The sequence below is a fragment of the Anomaloglossus baeobatrachus genome, chromosome 5, assembly GCF_048569485.1.
Source record: "Anomaloglossus baeobatrachus isolate aAnoBae1 chromosome 5, aAnoBae1.hap1, whole genome shotgun sequence".
Taxonomy (NCBI): domain Eukaryota; kingdom Metazoa; phylum Chordata; class Amphibia; order Anura; family Aromobatidae; genus Anomaloglossus; species Anomaloglossus baeobatrachus.
In genome coordinates, this window is record NC_134357.1 from 538619142 (window position 1) to 538639475 (window position 20334).

General features: G+C 45.6%; 1 protein-coding gene across 1 annotated transcript in view; it reads left to right on the forward strand.

Moving 5' to 3' along the window:
• The window catches only part of LOC142312929 (uncharacterized), a 52090-nt gene extending 32580 nt beyond the window's left edge, over nt 1–19510 (forward strand). Inside the window, exons 9-13 of the mRNA XM_075351917.1 lie at nt 10404–10622; nt 10705–10828; nt 10912–11009; nt 11207–11297; nt 17454–19510. Coding sequence (XP_075208032.1) covers nt 10404–10622; nt 10705–10828; nt 10912–11009; nt 11207–11297; nt 17454–18625 — 1704 coding nt within the window. The 3' untranslated portion in view covers nt 18626–19510. The remainder of the gene's footprint in view (nt 1–10403; nt 10623–10704; nt 10829–10911; nt 11010–11206; nt 11298–17453) is intronic.
• Nucleotides 19511–20334: the final 824 nt, after the last annotated feature.

Below are 20334 nucleotides of genomic sequence, written 5' to 3' on the forward strand. Positions count from 1 at the left end.
CACACTGATGACTTGCATAGAGCGCTGTTCACACACGGAGATGCACAGTCACAAGCCCGCAGCCTATTAGGCGATGCCCATACTATTAGATCAGGCGGGCTGCCAAGCCGCACTCCATCTGTACACCATACAGGGGCAGGAACTCTATTATGCAAGGCCTAACAGAAAGGGGCCTGGCTGCATCCTGTACAAAAAAAATGAGGTTTTAGTTGATATTATGGCCAGAATACAGAAGCCTACAATCCTCGTCACGAGAATCTCATGCTTATAGGTCACTACACAAAATCTAAAAATAGCAACAAAAAGAGGAATAAATATCCTCTACAAATTAAGCATTACTTACAGCAAAGAAGAGCAGTAGTTGTACATCGCTCAGGCCAAAAACTAGTACTCTAGCAGGATGCAGCTAAGCCCCCACTGAGTGGAGACACCACAGGTGTAGGAGGAGCAAATCACACGCACACAAATGGAGGGGGCGATTGCTAGATGATAAAACTGCACACTGATGGCTTGCATAGGGCGCTATTCACACACGTAGATGCACAGTCACAAGCCCGCAGCCTACTAGGTGACGCGCATACTATTAGATCAGGTGGGATGCCAAGCCGTACTCCATCTGTGCACCATACAGGGTCAGGAACTCTAATATGCAAGGACTAACAGAAAGGGGCCTGGCTGTATCTTGTACAAAAAAAAATGAGTTTTTTTGTTGGTATTATGGCCAGAATACAGAAGCCTACAACCCTCGTCACGGAAACCTCATGCTTGTAGGTCCCTACACTAAATATAAAAATGATAAACTCTGATGAACCCGTGAAGTCAGTCACCATGGTGACACCCGCTGTAGTGCACACACACTGCTTGCTGAATACTCACCTGTCTCGGCGAGGCAGTCCTCGGCAATGCTGTACCCAGCGCTGTCCCCTCAATGCTCCGGTTTGCAGTGATTATTCTAAAATGAGTAAAATGAGCGGGGGTCAGGTGCGGGAGGCGGCAGAGCCAAAGAAAGCAGCGCTGGATACAGGTAAATATAGAAAATCTTTTTATTTAAAAGACCCGTGTTTTCTCCAGTATGTGTGATACGTATGCAAACACAGATGTCACACGTGTGACATACGCGTGACACACAGATGACCGTAACCATGCTTGTGACTTGTACCTGATTAAACACGGACGTCTGAAACCGGCCTAAGACAGACAGGGGAGATTTAAAACTCAGACGCACTGCAAGCTCACAGTATCAAACAAGGAGAGCCTAAGGAAAAAATCAAGAGCATGAAGGTAGCAACAAAACGACAACAAGGGTTAACACCACAACCGTTCACAGCAACAACCATCAGTAAAACTGGATCACAACACCTCACCACACCAGTATAAGTAAACTATAGCTGGCATTAATTAAATAGTCTATCAAATATAGGAGGGGATCAAAGCTGACTGGCTGCCTCACAGCATGTGATCAAAGAGACTAGCAAGCAGCCCAGCACATATTAACTGTTGCTAACCTGCCTAAACCTGTGGGTCGACGCCCACAGCTTCTTGCGCGAATCACAGACCTCAGAGAAGTTAGCAATCAGAATGCCAGAATCTATAGCTTCCATAAATTTTGACTTTTTTAAAAGTAAGAAAGGTTAGAGACCACTATATCTATGCTTTTGCTGCCATCGTACACACAAGGTGACATGCGGATTCCCTCTGTAAATATGGTGCACACATGGCTCCGGTCCGCACACTGTGTGTCATGATCCAGGACCGGTATTCCCCGCTACAGTTTCCCAGACCTGACCTGGTCATGTCAGGGGTTAACTCCCATCATCCTCGTTCCGGTTTCAGGAGACACTATATCTGGTCGCTGCACTTGCATTCCAGTGCTGGTTATAGTTTTGCTCTGCAGCCTGTGACTTGCTCTGGTGAGATTTCCTGTTTGATATGACTCCTTGTTACCGTGCCCTGACCCGAACCCTCCCCCGTTCATCCATCTGTTCCAGTACCTGACTTCCCTCTCCTGTCATTTGTTTACCCATTGTGGTTCATCCTCCTTCCCATGTTTGTGCCTCCTCACCCTCCGGTCTTGTCTTCTGTTCCCTGTGCCCTTTGTGCTCCCCTCTGAATACCTGATCTCCTGGCATCCAACCTCGGTTCTGTTTTCTGACCTGATCTTGATCCTCCCTCTGCACTAACTTAACTTCCCGGCTAGACCCTGACTGCTTGACCACTCTATTGCCCCCTGGTGGTTCGCCTGTTAGCTGCCTGCTGGAGTTACTCTGCTGAACTTCAGCCTCCTTTCTGCTACTGTTACCTTGACTATCCTTCACTACTCTGCTGCCACCTAGTGGGGAATACACTGTACTACTTCTCACCAGCCCTTTGTACCACGTGACGCCTCATAGGCACTCAGCTTCACTCCATACACATTGTACACAGTCTGCTTCATTGTTTACATGTTGTACACACATGGTTCCGCTCCGCACACCTCGTACACGCGCGGCTTCGCTCCGCACACCTCGTACACACACGGCTCCGCTCCGCACACCTCGTACACACGCGGCTCCGCTCCGCACACCTCGTACACACTCTGCTCCGCGCACATTATACATACACAGCTCCGCTCCATATACCTCGTACACATATGGCTCTGCTCCGCACACCTCGTACACACGCGGCTCCGCTCCGCACACCTCGTACACACGCGGCTCCGCTCCCCACACCTCGTACACATGCGGCTCCGCTCCGCACACCTCGTACACACGCGGCACCGCTCCGCACGCCTCGTACACACGCGGCTCCGCTCCGCACACCTCGTACACACGCGGCTCCGCTCCGCACACCTCGTACACACTCTGCTCCGCGCACATTATACATACACAGCTCCGCTCCATACACCTCGTACACATATGGCTCTGCTCCGCACACCTCGTACACGCGCGGCTCTGCTCCGCACACCTCGTACACGCGCGGCTCCGCTCCGCACACCTCGTACACGCGCGGCTCCGCTCCGCACACCTCGTACACGCGCGGCTCCGCTCCGCACACCTCGTACACGCGCGGCTCCGCTCCGCACACCTCGTACACGCGCGGCTCCGCTCCGCACACCTCGTACACGCGCGGCTCCGCTCCGCACACCTCGTACACACGCGGCTCCGCTCCGCACACCTCGTACACACACGGCTCCGATCCGCACACCTCGTACACACACGGCTCTGCTCCGCACACCTCGTACACACACGGCTCTGCTCCGCACACCTCGTACACACACGGCTCTGATCCGCACACCTCGTACACACACGGCTCTGCTCCGCACACCTCGTACACACACGGCTCTGCTCCGCACACCTCGTACACACACGGCTCTGCTCCGCACACCTCGTACACACACGGCTCTGCTCCGTACACCTCGTACACACACGGCTCTGCTCCGCACACCTCGTACACATACGGCTCTGATCCGCACACCTCGTACACACACGGCTCTGATCCGCACACCTCGTACACACACGGCTCCGCTCCGCACACCTCGTACACACACGGCTCCGCTCCGCACACCTCGTACACACACGGCTCTGATCCGCACACCTCGTACACACACGGCTCTGCTCCGCACACCTCGTACACATACGGCTCTGATCCGCACACCTCGTACACACACGGCTCTGCTCCGCACACCTCGTACACACACGGCTCTGCTCCGCACACCTCGTACACACACGGCTCTGCTCCGTACACCTCGTACACACACGGCTCTGCTCCGCACACCTCGTACACATACGGCTCTGATCCGCACACCTCGTACACACACGGCTCTGCTCCGCACACCTCGTACACACACGGCTCTGCTCCGCACACCTCGTACACACACGGCTCCGCTTCGTACACACACGGCTCCGCTCCGTACACCTCGTACACACACGCCTCCGCTCCATACACCTCGTACACACACGGCTCTGCTCCGTACACCTCGTACACACACGCCTCCGCTCCATACACCTCGTACACACACGCGGCTCTGCTACATCCACACTGGAAACCCCACACATAACCTTCCCCTCATCCAGCACCATGACACCCAGCACAGCAGAGTCCTGCATACACTGAGGAGCTGACCATGTGACCCCTGACTCCTCCCCTCCATGTGACATCATCACAGGTCCTGGAAGCACAGAGCAGCCATATATCTAGTGTGCGGCTCTGCAGGAGGAGGTATGTGGAGATTCCCCATTACTGGGTGCAGGGGGCATTAACTCCTTCAGCTCTGAGGCTATTTGCTTTCTGCCTCCCTTATTTCTCGCTCTGTGACCTTTCCTTTTTCCTTCCATATCTCTGTATCAGGTTTGGTTATTATTGGACAAGTTGTATTTTGTTGCCATTCATACAATGTAACTGATAGAATTCTATTGATATTTTTGGGGAATGGAAAAAGGACAGAAATTCCGTCAGCACTTTTCCTCTAATAGGCTGATGCTGCATTCATGTACTGATGGTGGTTCTGGTGCTGCACTCATGTAGTGACTGCTGTTCTGATCTTCTACACATGTAAAATTAGCTGGGACCGGCTGATCCCGGTGATCTGATTTCTAAACTCCGGTACTGAAAATCCGATACTGGGCCGGATTCTGGTCCCCATATAAGTCTATGCGCACTAGAATCTGGAAATTAAAAATGGTGGTAGAAGCGATAGGGGCATGGGAGCAAGCGCACTATACTTACCGAGACATCGGCATGGCTGTACACTGCTTCCAGGCTGCGCAGTGACTTCCTGGGCCGCTAATTACTGCTCATCCATATGCACTGCTTTCCCCACCCACCGACACCTCTGATTGGTTGCAGTCAGATGCGCCCCACCCTGAGTGGCAGCGTTTCAACTGACTGTAACCAATCACAGGTGCCAGGATGGCCGGTGAGCCGGGAAAGCACTTACCACAACTGTCTTTGGGTCAGTATCATGGAATAAAAATAAATAAATAAAAACATTTGGTTTAGGGCCCTCCGTATCATGATACCCAGCACAGATAGAGCCCACTGCTTTTTTTCCTCTTCAATTATTTAAGTAAATAATTTTAAAAAATCAGCGTGCGGTCCCCCCCAATTTTGATACCCAGCCATGATGAAGCCCAACAACTGGGGATTGGTATTCTCTGCCTGGGGAGCCCTATGGTTATTAGGTCCCCCCAGGTGAAGAATAGCAGCCCACAGCCGCCCGTGAATTGTCACATCCATTAGATATGACAAGCCCGGTGCTGTACCCGACTCTTCCCGATTGCCCTGGTGCAGTGGCAATCGAGGTAATATAAAAGGTTAATAATAGCCCACAGCTATCACTAAGCTCTAGATTAGTAAACGTCTATGAGACACCATCACTAATCTGTAAGTGAATGTAAATAAACATAAACACTGAAAAAATCCTTTATTTGGAATAATAGACAAAAAAACCACCCTCTTTCACCACTTTATTAACCCCCCCAAACACCCCTGCAGGTCCGATGTAATCCACAGGAGGTCCCATGACAATTCAGCTCTGCTACATCTGAACCTCCCCATGCGCAGCCATAGAACAATGACTGCCCGCTGTGAGCTCCAGAGAATGAATGAGCAGTAGCAATCAGCAGTGACATCAATCAGGTTATTTGCAGACACAGCTGGAGTCCTCCTCCTGTGTCCACACTCCCTGATTCCCGGCCAGCACTGTCAGTGTTAAAGGACTGGCAAGGTGGGGAGCACGGATCACACTTTCACAGTGACAGTGTTGGTCAGGGAGGGGGGTGCGGGGCAGTCCCACACTCTCCGGCCGGCACTGTCAGTGTTAAAAGGGTGCGCGGCACGGCCCAGGATTTTAAGCCAGCGTGCTTTAGGTCACAAGAGGTCATACCATGAAAATACCCCCTTGTCAGTGTTTCCCGGAGCCTGGAGAGATCGGACATGTTTTCGGTCTCTCCATGCTTGGATGTAGCAGAACCAGGACCATCATGGGATGTCGTTTGGATTACGGCGGTCTTTTTTGGGTTAACAAAAAGGGGAAAGAGGGGCTGTATTTTATTTTAAATAAAGGATTTTTCTCGGTGTTTGTGTTTTATTTCTTTTTACTTATAGGATTAGTTATAGGGGGTCTCATAAACCCCTACCCATCACTAATTCTGGGCTTGATGACAGTTGCACACGGTCATTAACCCCTATCACCCCAATTGCCACCACACCAGGGAAATCGTGAAGAGCCGGGTAAAGCGCCCAACTTGTCGCATTTGATGGATGCGACAATTCCGAGGCGGCTGTAGGCTGCTATTCTTAGACTGGGGGGTCCCAATAACCATGGGACTCCCCAGGCTGAGAATACCAGCTCTAATCTTTTGGGCTTTATCATGGCTGGGTATCAAAATTGGAGTCAGGGGGACTGCACGTCTTTTCAAATTATTTGTTTAACCCCTTCACGACCAGCCGATTTTGCACTTTGTTTTTTTGGTTTTTTTTTCGCAATTCTACTTCCAAGAGACGTAACTTATTTTATTTTTCAGTCAATATAGTCAAGGGAGGGCTGTTTTTTTGTAGAATGAGCTGTACTTTTAAATGAAACCATGAGTTTCACCATATAGTGTACTGGACAGCGCCAAAAATTCCCAAATGCGAGAAAATTGCAAAAAAAAGTGCGATTGCACATTTGTTTTTGAGATACTTTATTCACTGTGTTCACTATATGGGAAAACTGATGAGTCAGTGTGATGACTGAGGTCGGTGTGAGTTCGTAGACACCAAACATGAATAGGTTTACTTTTATTTGAGGGGTTAAAAAAAAATCAGAAGTTTGTCCAAAAAAAGTAGCGTACATTTCGCACCATTTTCTGTGACTCGTAGAGTTCTCATTTTTCGGGATCTATGCCTCAGTGATGGCTTATTTTTTGCGTCTCGAGCTGATGTTTGTAATGGTACCATTTTTGCGCAGATGCTACATTTTGATCGCCTGTTATTGCATTTTGCGCAAAAAATTTGTGGCGACCAAAAAACTTAATTTTGGCATTTGGAATTTTTTTGTCACTATGCCGTTTACTGATCAGATAAATTGATTCTATATTTTGATAGATCGGGAATTTCTGATCGCGGCAATGTGTGTATATTTTTACTTTTTTAACCCTTTAATTTTCAATGGGGCGAAAGGGGGGTGATTTAAACTTTCAGATTTTTTTTTTTTTTCAATTTTTCAAAAAAAATTTTTTTTAATCTTATTTTATTTTACTAGTACCTCTAGGGGACCATAAGGATCAGCAGTCTGATCGCTCATTCATTTCTCCCGATCAGAGCAGCACTACTCAGACCGGGAAAAATGCTCATCTCTTGTAACTTGCAGTACACTGCTGTTTCTTACATGACCGGAGTCATGTGAGCTATAGGAGTCATCACATGATCCTGTGCTACCATGACAACTACCGGATCCACGTGATCACGTCCCGTGACTTCCGGTATCGGCCTGTAAGTAAAGTTTTAGCGTGATCACGATTATATTGGCGCTGTCACATATTGAGAGCGCCATTTAAGGGGTTAAAAGGCACGGGCAGAACGCGATTCTATTCGTGTCTGGCAGGCACACATGTCAGCTGTACAAATCAGCTGACATGTGGGCTGATCGTCACAGGCTGCTTGCAGAAGCCCACAGGGATTAACACTATGACCGCTAGGACATAATATTACTGCCCGCGGTCATTAAGGGGTTAAATAATAAAAAAAAAAACTGCTTGCTTTTCCTCTTATTTTGATACAGAGCCAAGATAGGTGGACAGCTGGGGGCTGCAGCCTGTAGCTGTATGCTTTATTTGTGCTGGATATCATAATATGGGGGGCCCTGCACTAAATATTTTATTTTTGCACCGCGATACTGACCCACAGATAGCGCATGTGATTAGTTGAATCCATGCTACTTCCATCAGTACCACAGACAATGAATGGGCTGTGTGTTGTGGTTTCAATAAAATCAATGTTTTATCAGCAGGAGATTATCACTAATTGTCAACTGCTCTGTTACCCTGCACCCACCATTGATTAGCAGCTTTCTCACAGTGTACATGAATGCCACTGTGACTGCAGACAGAGACTGAGCCGCGATGAGCGATCACGTCACTCAGGTTATTTGCAGTCACTGGTGGGAACCTCCAGCTGTGACCGCAAATCACCTGAGTAATGTAGTCGCGGCTCAGTCTCTGTCTGCAGTCACAGCAGGCAGTCATGCTCTATAGCCGCTCGCTGTGACTGAGATGTAGCAGAGCCAGGATCATCGTGGGACCTAGTGTGGATTACGTCGGACCTGCAGGGGTGTTTTGGGGTTAATAAAGTGGTGAAAGAGGGTGTTTTTTGTATTTTATTCCAAATAAAGGATTTTTTTCTGTGTTTGTGTTTATTTCTTTTTACTGATAGGATTAGTGATGGGAGGGTCACATAGACCCCTACCCATCATTAATTTTGGGCTTGATGACAGTTCTGCGCCGTTATTAACCCCTCATAAACCCGATTGTCACCGCACACGGGGAATTTTAAAGAACTGGATAAAGTGCCAAGCTTGTCGCATCTAATGTATGCGACAATCCTGAGCAGCTGCAGGTTGCTACTTTTAGGCTGGGAGCAGGCTAATAACCAGTCTTAGAATACCAGCCCCCAGCTGTCTGGCTTTATCATGGCTGGGTATCAAAACTGGGGGGACCACACTCCAGTTTTTTAATTATATAATTAAATAATAAAAAAAGCCACATGCGGTTCCTCTTATTTTGATACACAGCCAAGATAAGCGCTGTGTGTCCCTCCACTCCTGGCGGCGGGGGCTTCTTCTCTGGTCCGCTTAGTAACGCAAGGCCCCAGTTTTAGGCTTTTGCTTGGCCATGCCCCCTTTTTTGGTGCGGGCACGCCCCTTTTCCCAGGATTTCCTCAGCGCAGACATAATCCCAGCTCAAGCAGAGCCAAAAATATAGGTTCGCCTGCAATAACCGGCGAGTTCACTGCTCTGGCGCAATATTTTGCCCTGCGATGTGGATGACGTCACCCGCTTCATCCACATCGCAGGGCAAAATCTCACGCCTGAGAACTCGCCGGTTTGTGCAGGCTGAGTCTTTGTTTGTTATTCCAGTTGATCCGAGCAAGGGTCTTCCCATGGTTTTGTGTCCCCCCCAATGAGACGAGAGAGAAAAAAAGATTTTTGTGTACTCAGTAAAATCTCTTTCTCGGAGCCCTCATGGGAGAACACAGCTTCCTCCCTAGGTTTGTGCCTTTTCTATTAAACTACTGCTAGTCCACTAATCTTAATTGCGTTCCTGTCAGCGGGTGGATATACATTGCTGGTGGGAGCTAACCTTTTTGTTTGCCTAGTGTCAGCCTCCTAGACCCAGAAGCATATACCCATGGTCCTGTCTCCCACAATGAGGGCTCTGAGACAGAGATTGGTGAGTACACAAAAATCTTCTTTTTGCCCCATTGAAAATAAAACAATAATAATGAAAAAAAATACACACATTTGGTTTCGCCACTTTCAGAAATGCATGATCTATCAAAATATAAAATCAATTAATCCGATCAGTATACGGCTTAGGGAGAAAAAAAAATTCCAAATGCCAAAATTACTGTTTATTGGTCACTGCAACATTGCATTACAATGTAATAACAACGGGTTTTGGAACATAGCAACAAAAGATCTATTTTTTTTTTAACAAACTTCTGAATTTTTTTTTACCACCTAGATATAAGTAAAATTAAACATGCTTGGTATCTACAATTTAATACTGATTTGGGGAATCATAATACTAGATCAGTTTTTCAAAATAGTGAACACGGTAAATGAAAAAAAAAAAACATTTGTGCAATTGCACTTTTTTTTTAGCAATTTCACCACACTTGGCCTTTTTTTCCCTGTTATTCAGTACAGTATGGGGCAGAATGAATGGTTTCTTTCGAAAGTACAACTCATCCTGCAAAAATCAAGCCCTAATATGGCTATATTGACTGAAAAATAAATAAGACTGGGAGGAAAATACAAAAACTGCAAAATTGCCCGGGGTGAAGGGGTTAATGTGCTTATAGTGGTTCTGATGATGTTATCATGTAGTTACCCTTTTAGATTATTTTTTGTGGCCCTTGTGATTAGTTCAGTATGGCAATGTCACCCTTGGACCAAAAAATGTTGTGCACCCCTGATCTACATGATTACTCTTATCTGCAGTAATTGTCTTATTACATGGGATTCCATTGACTGATTCCTGGTTGACCCATTAAGGATGGATATGGACAGGGACAAGATGGTGGAGAGGATAATACACCTCACCCTAGAGATCCTCTTCCGGCTTACTGGAGAGGTGAGAGATTCTGATGACGTCACATTACATCATTCTTATCTATGGGAATAACAGATGGACAGGACTGGAGAGGTGAGGACTCTGGAAATGTCTGTAGTGAGATTTATTACTGTGTCTCTCCATAACCAGGATTACACAGTAGTGAAGAAGACCTCTAGTGAGCGCTGTCAGGCCCCTGTGTCTGAGGGATGGGGAAGACCCCTGAGCCGAATCACGGGGCATCCACCTCACCCCCCGATACATGAGGACATCAATGGCCAGAAGATCCTAGAACTCACCTACAAGATGATTGAGCTGCTGACTGGAGAGGTGACACTGCTGGGAATGCTGGGACATTATACAGTAACGCTATGAAGGGATCGGGGGATGACGGTATCATTGTATGTGTCAGGTTCCTATAAGGTGTCAGGACGTCACCGTCTATTTCTCCATGGAAGAGTGGGAGTATTTAGAAGGACACAAAGATCTGTACAAGGACGTCATGATGGAGGATCCCCAGCCCCTCACATCACCAGGTAATAGACAGGACTAAATACACATGGCCTATAATTATCTGTATGTAAGGAATGAATTCAGTTCCTGTATGTGTTTCCTCCAGTTTTATCCAGTAAGAGGACAACACCAGAGAGATGTCCCCGTCCTCTTTTTCCACAGGACTGTAAACAAGAAGATCTCGATGTTCCTCAGGATCATCAGGTAGATGGAGAGAAGGTGTCATGAAATCTCCCTATGATGTGTAGACGGCTGTGAAGGTCTTGTGCTCAGTCTTGTTTTATCCACCAGTATTACATGTGTTATACTTGTGTAATGAGAGCGGTGGAGATGGCAGGATTAGAGCTGATCATAGATGTGACTTCTCCATCTGTCTGTGACTTTTACAATATTTGTTTCAGGGTGAAGATCTGACCCATATTAATACTGCAGGGACATATGTGAGGGGTGATGAGTGGTGTAAAGAGGAGATTCCTACATATGGCTACCCAGGTGAGTAGTAACCACTAAATGCAGAGAATAAACAACTTAATTTTATTCACGGACTGCTATAATTTTACTTTAGTTGTATACAGTTGTTTGCCAATTTTTTTTTTGTGTATCTTTCCACTTCAAACAAAATACTATTCATAAATAGATGTAATTATGATGCTACTATAGCTCATAATTAGTGATGAGGGATCACTACCATGCATGAGTGCTCGGTACTCGTAAAAAAGCAGTTGGATGCTCAGATGGGCGCGACTTCAGTACCCGAGTATAATGGAAGTCGATGGGGAATTTGAGCGCTTTTCCTGGAAATCTTCAGGAAAAATGCTTGAGTTCCCTATTTTGTGCACAAAAGAGATAGTCAAAGGCACTTTTATGCACTACTTAAAGGTGGACACTACTGGATCATAGGCCAAGGAAAATCCAAAATTCCTCCCTCTGTCTCATTATAGTGACTGTTCCATCGCAGTTTCTAGCTGAATCACATATTTCAGAGATTTACATGGAAACCCTGGTGTAAGCACTTAGCGTAGAGTGCAGGATAAATGTGAGCTGAGCCTCACAGAGATCTTTGGGAACTAAAATCTACAGCAGGTCAAGACTTTCTTTTATTCATTTTTTATGCCATTCACCATGCAGTGTAAGTGATTAGACACGTTTATGCTTCGGGTTGGTGCGATTGCAGCAATACTAGATTTACAGGTAGTACAGAAAGTATTCAGACCCCTTTTTCACTCTTTGTTTCATTGCAGCCATTTGGAAAATTCAAAAAAGTTCATTTTTTCTCATTAACCCCTTAACGACCGCGGGCCGTAAAATTACGTCCTAAATGACATAATCTTACTGCCCGCGGTCCTCCGGCGGCAGCATGCCGCGATCGGCACACATCTCAGCTGATTTTCACAGCTGAGATGTGTGCCTGCTAGGCACGAGCAGAATCGTTATCTGCTCGTGCCGATTAACCCCTTATAATGGCGCTGTCAATACATGACAGCGCCATTATAAGCGCAATCGCGGTAAAGTTTTACTTACCGCCGAAACCGGAAGTCACGTGACGCGATCACGTGACTCCCGATAGTTGTCATGGTAGTACAGGGTCATGTGATGACTCCTGTACTACACATGAATTGGTTTCACTTTCGCTGTGCCCGGGGCACAGCAAAAGAGAAAGACAGCGTATCTGCTGTTTACAGCCTTCCAGCTGTGATCAGCAGATACTGCAGAGCGATCGGAATGCTGATCGCAATAGCCCCCTAGGGGGACTAGTAAAATAAAAAAAAAAAGTAAAAAAATAAGTTTTAAAAAATTAAAAAAAAACAAAAAAACCTAAAAGTTCAAATCACCCCCCATTCGCCCCATTAAAAATTAAAGGGTTAAAAAAATAAAAAATATACACACATTTGGTATCGCCGCGTTCAGAAACGCCCGATCTATCAAAATATAAAATCAATTAATCTGATCAGTAAACGGCGTAGCGGCAAAAAAATTCCAAACGCCAAAACGACGTTTTTTTGTCGCCACAACTTTTGCGCAAAATGCAATAAGAGGCGATCAAAACGTAGCATCAGCGCAAAAATGGTACCGTTAAAAACGTCAGCTCGAGACGCAAAAAATAAGCCGTCATTGAGCCTAAGATCCCGAAAAATGAGAACGCTACGGGTCACGGAATATGGCGTAAAACGTGCGCCACTTTTTTCGGACAAACTTCCGATTTTTTTTTAACCCCTTATATAAAAGTAAACCTATACATGTTTGGTGTCTACGAACTCGCACTGACCTGAGGCATCACACCCACACATCAGTTTTACCATATAGTGAACACAGTGAATAAAATATCTCAAAAACCATAGTGCTATCGCACTTTTTTTGCAATTTTTCAGCATTTGGAATTTTTTTGCCATTTTCTAGTACACAATATGGTAAAACTGATGGTTTCATTTAAAAGTACAGCTCGTTCCGCAAAAAATGAGCCCTCACATGACCATATTGACTGAAAAATAAAAAAGTTACGTCTCTCAGAAAAAGAATGGCGAAAAAAAAAAACGGAAAGCGAAAAATCGGCCGGTCGTGAAAGGGTTAATGTACACTCTGCACCCCATCTTGACAGAAAAAAACAAATGTAGAACTTTTTACAAATTTATTAAACAGGAAAGACTGAAATATAACATGGTCATAAGTAGTCATACCCTTTGCTCAGACACTCATATTTAATTCATATGCTGTCTATTTCCTTGTGATCCTCCTTGAGATGGTTCTACTCCTTCATTGGAGTCCAGCTGTGTTTAATTAAATTGATAGGACATGATTTGAAAAGGCACACACCTGTCTATATAAGGCGTCATAATGCATGAACTTAAGTTCTGCCTGAACGTAAACCCATTCCTAATTCAGTGTTGTCTTTACCTGAACCAGCTTCTACCCTGCCAGTTATCCAGATCCTGTTCCGGCTTAGGCTCCACTCTACATAGCTGATCTCCGTTAAGTGTTAGCTTCTAGGAATCCGATGATTGCCCTGGATTGGTATCTGGCAGCTATCTACAGCACAACCTAACCTCACCGCTCAGCTGTTCATCCAGCGTCTGCTGGCTTCTAGGGCCCACACACCACGTGGGTTTCCTGGTTGCTTGCTTAGTTTGTGCACGCATGTGTTTCCTGCTTCTTGAAAGGGCAGCGCACGCATTTATGATGTGTTCCCAGGCTATCACTGGGAATTACCAGCTAAGTTCCTGATGTGTTCCCAGCCTATCGCTGTGGAGTACTAAGTGATACCTCGTTCCTGTAACCTGACCCTCTCCGAGTGCCTGGACCTGCTCCAGTGTCCCTGAAAAGGAGCGATGTGTCAACGATCAACAATTTTTGACGTTTTTGCGATCGTTGATCACCGCTCCGAGCTGTCACACGCTGCGATGTCGCTAACGACGCCGGATGTGCATCACAAACACCGTGACCCCGACAATATCATAGTATCATAGTTTTTAAGGTTGAAGGGAGACTCTAAGTCCATCTAGTTCAACCCGTAGCCTAACATGTTGATCCAGAGGAAGGCAAAAAAAAAAACAAAAAAAAACCCAATGTGACAAACAAGTTCCAATGGGGAAAAAATTTCCTTCCTGACTCCACATCCGGCAATCAGACTAGTTCCCTGGATCAACACCCTGTCATAAAATCTAATATACATAACTGGTAATATTACATTTTTCAAGAAAGGCGTCCAGGCTCTGCTTAAATGTTAGCAGTGAAACACTCATTACAACATCATGCGGCAGAGAGTTCCATAATCTCACTGCTCGTACAGTAAAGAATCCTCGTCTGTGATTATGATTAAACCTTCTTTCCTCAAGACGTAGCGGATGCCCCCGTGTTCCAGTCGCAGGCCACCTAATATATCGTTAGCGATGTCGCAGCGTGAAAAGCACCCTTAAGTCTAACAGGCCACCATACCTAGCACACCAGCAGGTCATTGTTTGACTTCCGAGGTGCTATGACAACCATCAGTTACCCATGATTTGGTTGAGGGGGTGCTGATGAAGGTGAGAGAGGGAGCCCCATCCCTCCCATAACCTTCAAAGGGTAGAGTCACACTGGCGTATTACTCACACAAATGCAGTGCGAGAAAATCTCGCATTGCACTCGGCCCCATGTAAAACAATGCTGCAGCTCACATTTGTGAGTTTTTACTTAGCCCTAATTGGACTGAGGAAAAAATCGCAGCATGCTGCGATTGTCTGCAAGTCTCTCATCACTCGCACCCATACAAGTCTATGGGTGGGAGTGAAACATCGGACTGCACTAGGATGACATCCAAGTGCAATGCGATATACACAAAGGCTGACAATGGAGGAGATGGCGAGATTACTCTCTCCCTCTCTTCCACAATTGTAGGACACTCTACTCACGCTTGCAGCAGAGCGGGAGTCGGGGGTCATTAGCATATCGCATTGGATGCCACACACTAGTGTGACTCCAGTCTAAAAGGCCCAGTCACACACAACGACTTACCAGCGATCCCGAAAACGATGCGACCTGATAGGGATCGCAGGTAAAGGCCCTGTCACACACAGAGATAAATCTGCGGCAGATCTGTGGTTGCAGTGAAATTGTGGACAATCAGTGCCAGGCTTCTGGCTGTGTACAATTGGAACAATATGTCCATGATTTCACTGCAACCACAGATCTGCTAAAGATTTATCTCTGTGTGTGAAGGGGCCTTTAGTCGCTGGGAGGTCGCAGGTGAGATGTCACACAGTCAGATCTTACCAGCGATGCAGGAACAATACAGGTCACAGTAGCGACCTGTATAACAATCTCAGCAGTCACTGTGACCCTGTCACACAGTGTCAAACACAGCGATGTGTCCTGCCCAGCAGGACATCGCATTTGAAGAAAATGGCCTAGACCATTCTGCAACGACTAGATATCTCACAGCAGGGGCCTGATCACTGGTAGATGTCACACATAACAAGATCACTAACGGGATCGCTACTGCGTCACAGAAACCGTGACTCAGCTGCGATCTCGCTAGCGATCTCGTTATTTGTGACGGTACCTTTAATGCCATAATTGCTGTCGATCATCGCATCTAGAGGATTGATCAGCCAGGAGTGTCGCACAGCAGCTCTGGGTGTTACTGCAGGAGCTTGGCTGTCAGCTGAGCCGAGCTCTGGCAGTGATCATGCAAAGAAGTGCTGATGTTTGTATGACCGACTACAGCAATAACAGAGTGGGGACTGCTGAAATGGGTCCCCGCATTTCTGGCTGTGCCAGTCAGCTGTTAGTGACCACTGTTATTTTCCCACAATGATCGTTTTAACACATGATAAATATAGCATGTCCTGATGCGGGAACTGACACCTGTCTGTCCTTAATCGTTAAACGGTTAACACAATTTTTCGCAATTTAAATTTATCATTAACATAACGTACAATGTGTCTCCGAAGATCTGGGATATGAAGAAGCATTCCGAAGTCCTAATATTTTAATATGTAATTGCAAATTATATCGATCCAAATTTACCACTAAAATAAAATACAATGTGTTCCAAAAAAATACTCGGAATCATTGAGATATGTAGAAACATTCCAAACGTATTACCACATTAAATCAAATTTAAAAAATTTGGTCTGCTCAGAACTGTGAACACTTAGTTCTATGGGGAGGGGTTAAGGAAAATAATTGCTAACCCAGTCTTAGGGGTACTTTGCACGCTGCGACATCGCAAGCCGATGCTGCGATGTCGAGCGCGATAGTCCCCGCCCCCATTGCAGCAGCGATATGTTGTGATTGCTGGCGTAGCGAACATTATTGCTACGCCAGCTTCACATGCACATACCTGCCCTGCGACGTCGCTCTGGCCGGCGACCCGCCTCCTTCCTAAAGGGGCGGGTCATGCAGCGTCACAGCGATGGCAGGTGGCCAATAGCAGCGGAGGGGCAGAGATGAGCAGGATGTAAACATCCTGCCACCTCCTTCCTTCCGCATTGCAGCCGGGACGCAGGTAGGAGATGTTCCTCGCTCCTTCGGCTTCACACACAGCGATGTGTGCTGCCGCAGGAACGAGGAACTACATCATACCTGTCGCTGCACCGGCATTATGGAAATGTCGGACCCTACATCGATCATACTATAACGACGCTTTTGCGCTCGTTAATCGTATCAAAAAGGATTTGCACACTACAATATCGACTGCGACGCCGGAAGTGCGTCACTTTCGATTTGACCCCACCGACATCGCACCTGCGATGTCGTAGTGTGCAAAGCCCGCCTTACACTTTCTGAAAAATCATGGCTTCTTTGGACGTAGTCCTCTCTTTTGCACTGAAGGACTTGTAACTGTCACTGAGATTGTCAGACATACATCACATAATAGCACTTATGAGTCCCTTTGTGATTCTTTAATTTTAATTTCAATACAAATTACTGTGACAAATACAGTTAAGCATGAACTTCTGAAGATGCTGGCTTCAATATAAAATGGGAAAATTGTAGTGGCCTAACATCAGGATCTAGTGGTTCTCAATCTCCGGTATATTGTCAGATTGAAAAATGTAATTTTGGTAAACAGCTTCTAATTTCTCTGGACATTAAATATAGAAATGTTGTAAAATTATGTATTTTAAGGTTATTTTATTTGAAAATAATAATTGGCTTTACTCTTGGCAGATGGTGACAGGAGATCACAGGGACCTCTGATATCAAGGTCATTGGATTTAAAAATTGAAGATATCACGCAAGATACAATAGAAGTCTATTCCATTATTCCAGATATATCATCATCCTTTCACAGCAAAGATCTATCATCTGATCCTGTTAAACAGGTCCAATCGTCTTATTCATCGCAGACTAGTACGAAAATGAAGCATCACAAAAGAAGTGTTCAAAACCAAAATGATCTCGCAGAAAATAAGCCACTTTCATGTTCAGAATATGGAAAAAGCTTTTCTTTAAAGTATGAAAAAATTGACACAAAGGAAAAAAGATATTTATGTTCAAAGTGTGGGAAAAAGTTTAGTCAGAAATCAAAGCTTGTAGAACATGAGAGACTGCATACAAGGGAAAAGCCATATTCGTGTCCAGAATGTGGGAAACATTTTAAACACAGTTCAGTTTATTGTGTCCATAAGAGAATTCACACAGAGGAGAAGCCATATTCATGTTCTGAATGTGGAAAATGTTTTAAACACAGATCAGTTTGTTTTATCCATAAAAGAATTCACACAGGGGAGAAGCCATATTCATGTTCTGAATGTGGAAAATGTTTTAGAATTAAAGCACATCTTGATAGACATCACAAAAGTCACACAGGGGAGAAGCTGTATTCATGTTCAGAATGTGGGAAATGTTTTCCCTTAAAAGAAACTCTTGTGAATCATCAAAGAACACACACAGGGGAAGAGCCATATTTATGTTCCGAATGCGGGAAAAGTTTTAAACAGAAATCAAATCTTGTTTTGCATATGAAAATTCACACAGGGGAGAAGCCACATGCATGTTCAGAATGTGGAAAATGTTTTACAAGGAAATCAAGTCTTGTTGTGCATAAGAGAACTCACACAAGTGAGAAGCCACATGCATGTTCAGAATGTGGGAAATGTTTTACAAGGAAATCAGGTCTTGTTAAACATCAACAAACTCACAAAGGGATGAAACTATATTCATGTTTAGAATGTGGAAATTGTTTTACAAATATACCAAATCTTGTTAGACATAAAATTACTCACACAACTCTTCCACCTGGTTCAGCAGTGGGCCCTGGACAGCGCTCTGATGTCACTACATTGAGCTCTCGGACGTCCAATGCATGCATCGTAGTTACCCATAGAGTAGGGAGATGATTATAACCCCTCTGCTCCTGTCCAGTCGGCGCTGAGTGTAGGGAAGGAGCGACTGCCGCAGGGTTCAGGCAGGGGTTAGCGGTGTCAGTGACTGACACTGCTCCCCTTAGTGCCTGCAGCCATCACTGTGCTGAATGCCTGAGGCGGGAAGAAGGTGATGGGCGGCTGCAGGCATTCAGCAATGTCAGGCAGGGTTTTGTTTTTTTTCACCAGAAATGCACCCCTTCAGGAAGGCAGGAGGTAAGGCTTAAGGCAGGGGTCTACCCTGCCTACCCCTCGTCCTGATTGCAGACTTGAGTGTCATTACTGACACCTTTTAAACGTTCATTTCCTGACAGTCCTTTTAAGAAAGGGAAGCACAGCTGAGTTTAGCTGTGTCATATTACAAACCCTTCTATCCATTCTCCTTTTAAAGTTTTGCCAGCTTAACTGTACTGCCCATCCTCCATACTTATTGTTCAGAGATGAGAGCTCAAAAGTTTCTGTTGTGCTCATGACAACTTGCAATCGCTGTGCAGTGAGATCAAGTTGTCATTACATCTTACATAGGAGACAGCCTGTAGCAAAGGTATGGTGGGGGTGGGCGTGTTCTTCTTCCCTTGAGTGTTGCTGCCTTCTTACAACTGTCAACTTCATACATGTGGAAGAAATACCCACCCCCAGTGAAAACTCTCTAATATCACCCACTTGGACTTAAGAATAATTGAGTTTTTAGGTACTAAATAGTTTGATTACTTACATCTCTACAACAGACAAAAAAAAAAAGTTTTATTCTGCTTTGCAGCCATTTATACACTGTGTGTACAGTTGGCTTTGAAAATTTGTTCAAAGACCCTTTCTAAATGAGAATAACAACAGTATGGAGTTACTAAAAGATAACATCAAAAAGGCAAATAAAAAGTAATCATCAATGTGCATTTTGTATTTTATTCCCAGCTCTGCTCAGTTTAGTATGTTACGATCTCTGCGCTCTCTCTGTTAAAAACTGTCTCCCAGCTCAGGATGCCCCGACTTGCCACACATATAGAAATCTATGTGCCATCAATACCCAGTGCTAATGAACCATCTACAGTCATCTTTAGCTTAAATCTCCCTCTTCTGTCCAGACTCCTCATTGTCACATTATAATAAGATATGATTGCAAAGAGCCCTGGATGTAGAAGCACTTGCTACACGCAGAACATCCCAACAACACAGACAACCACAACCCTGGCACACCCTGCAATCTCGTTTTCTTCAGCCTTGCTTAAGGTGTGGGGAGCATCAGTGGACAAAATCACTTTTAGCAGAAGACTTCCACTATAAGTTCATGCTCCTAACTGTAACGCCCATACTGGCGTCCCTGTGCTGTCCTCCTCCCCTTCCCTCTGGACATTGGTTCTCTCACCTGCTTGGCTGTCCTGTAATGGCTACCTCATCCCCAGGTAATGCTACTGCCTCCCGGGGTCTGCACACACCTCACAGGCCTCCTGAGAATGTCCGTAGGGCATGTTCCACCACACCTCTTTTCCTAAAGAGCCAGTGCACCCTGAGCTGGAAGTTCCTCTCAGGTCAGCTCAGAGGTTTCAAGTATTTAAGGCACCTTCCTCTTAAGTGAGGTATCTGGACAACAAGTTAGTTACTATGCTAGTTCTCAGATCCCTAGTGCTGCTGTTGTTCCTGCTACTATTGTGCTACATTCTGCTGCTGATTTGTGCGTTTGTTTCAGT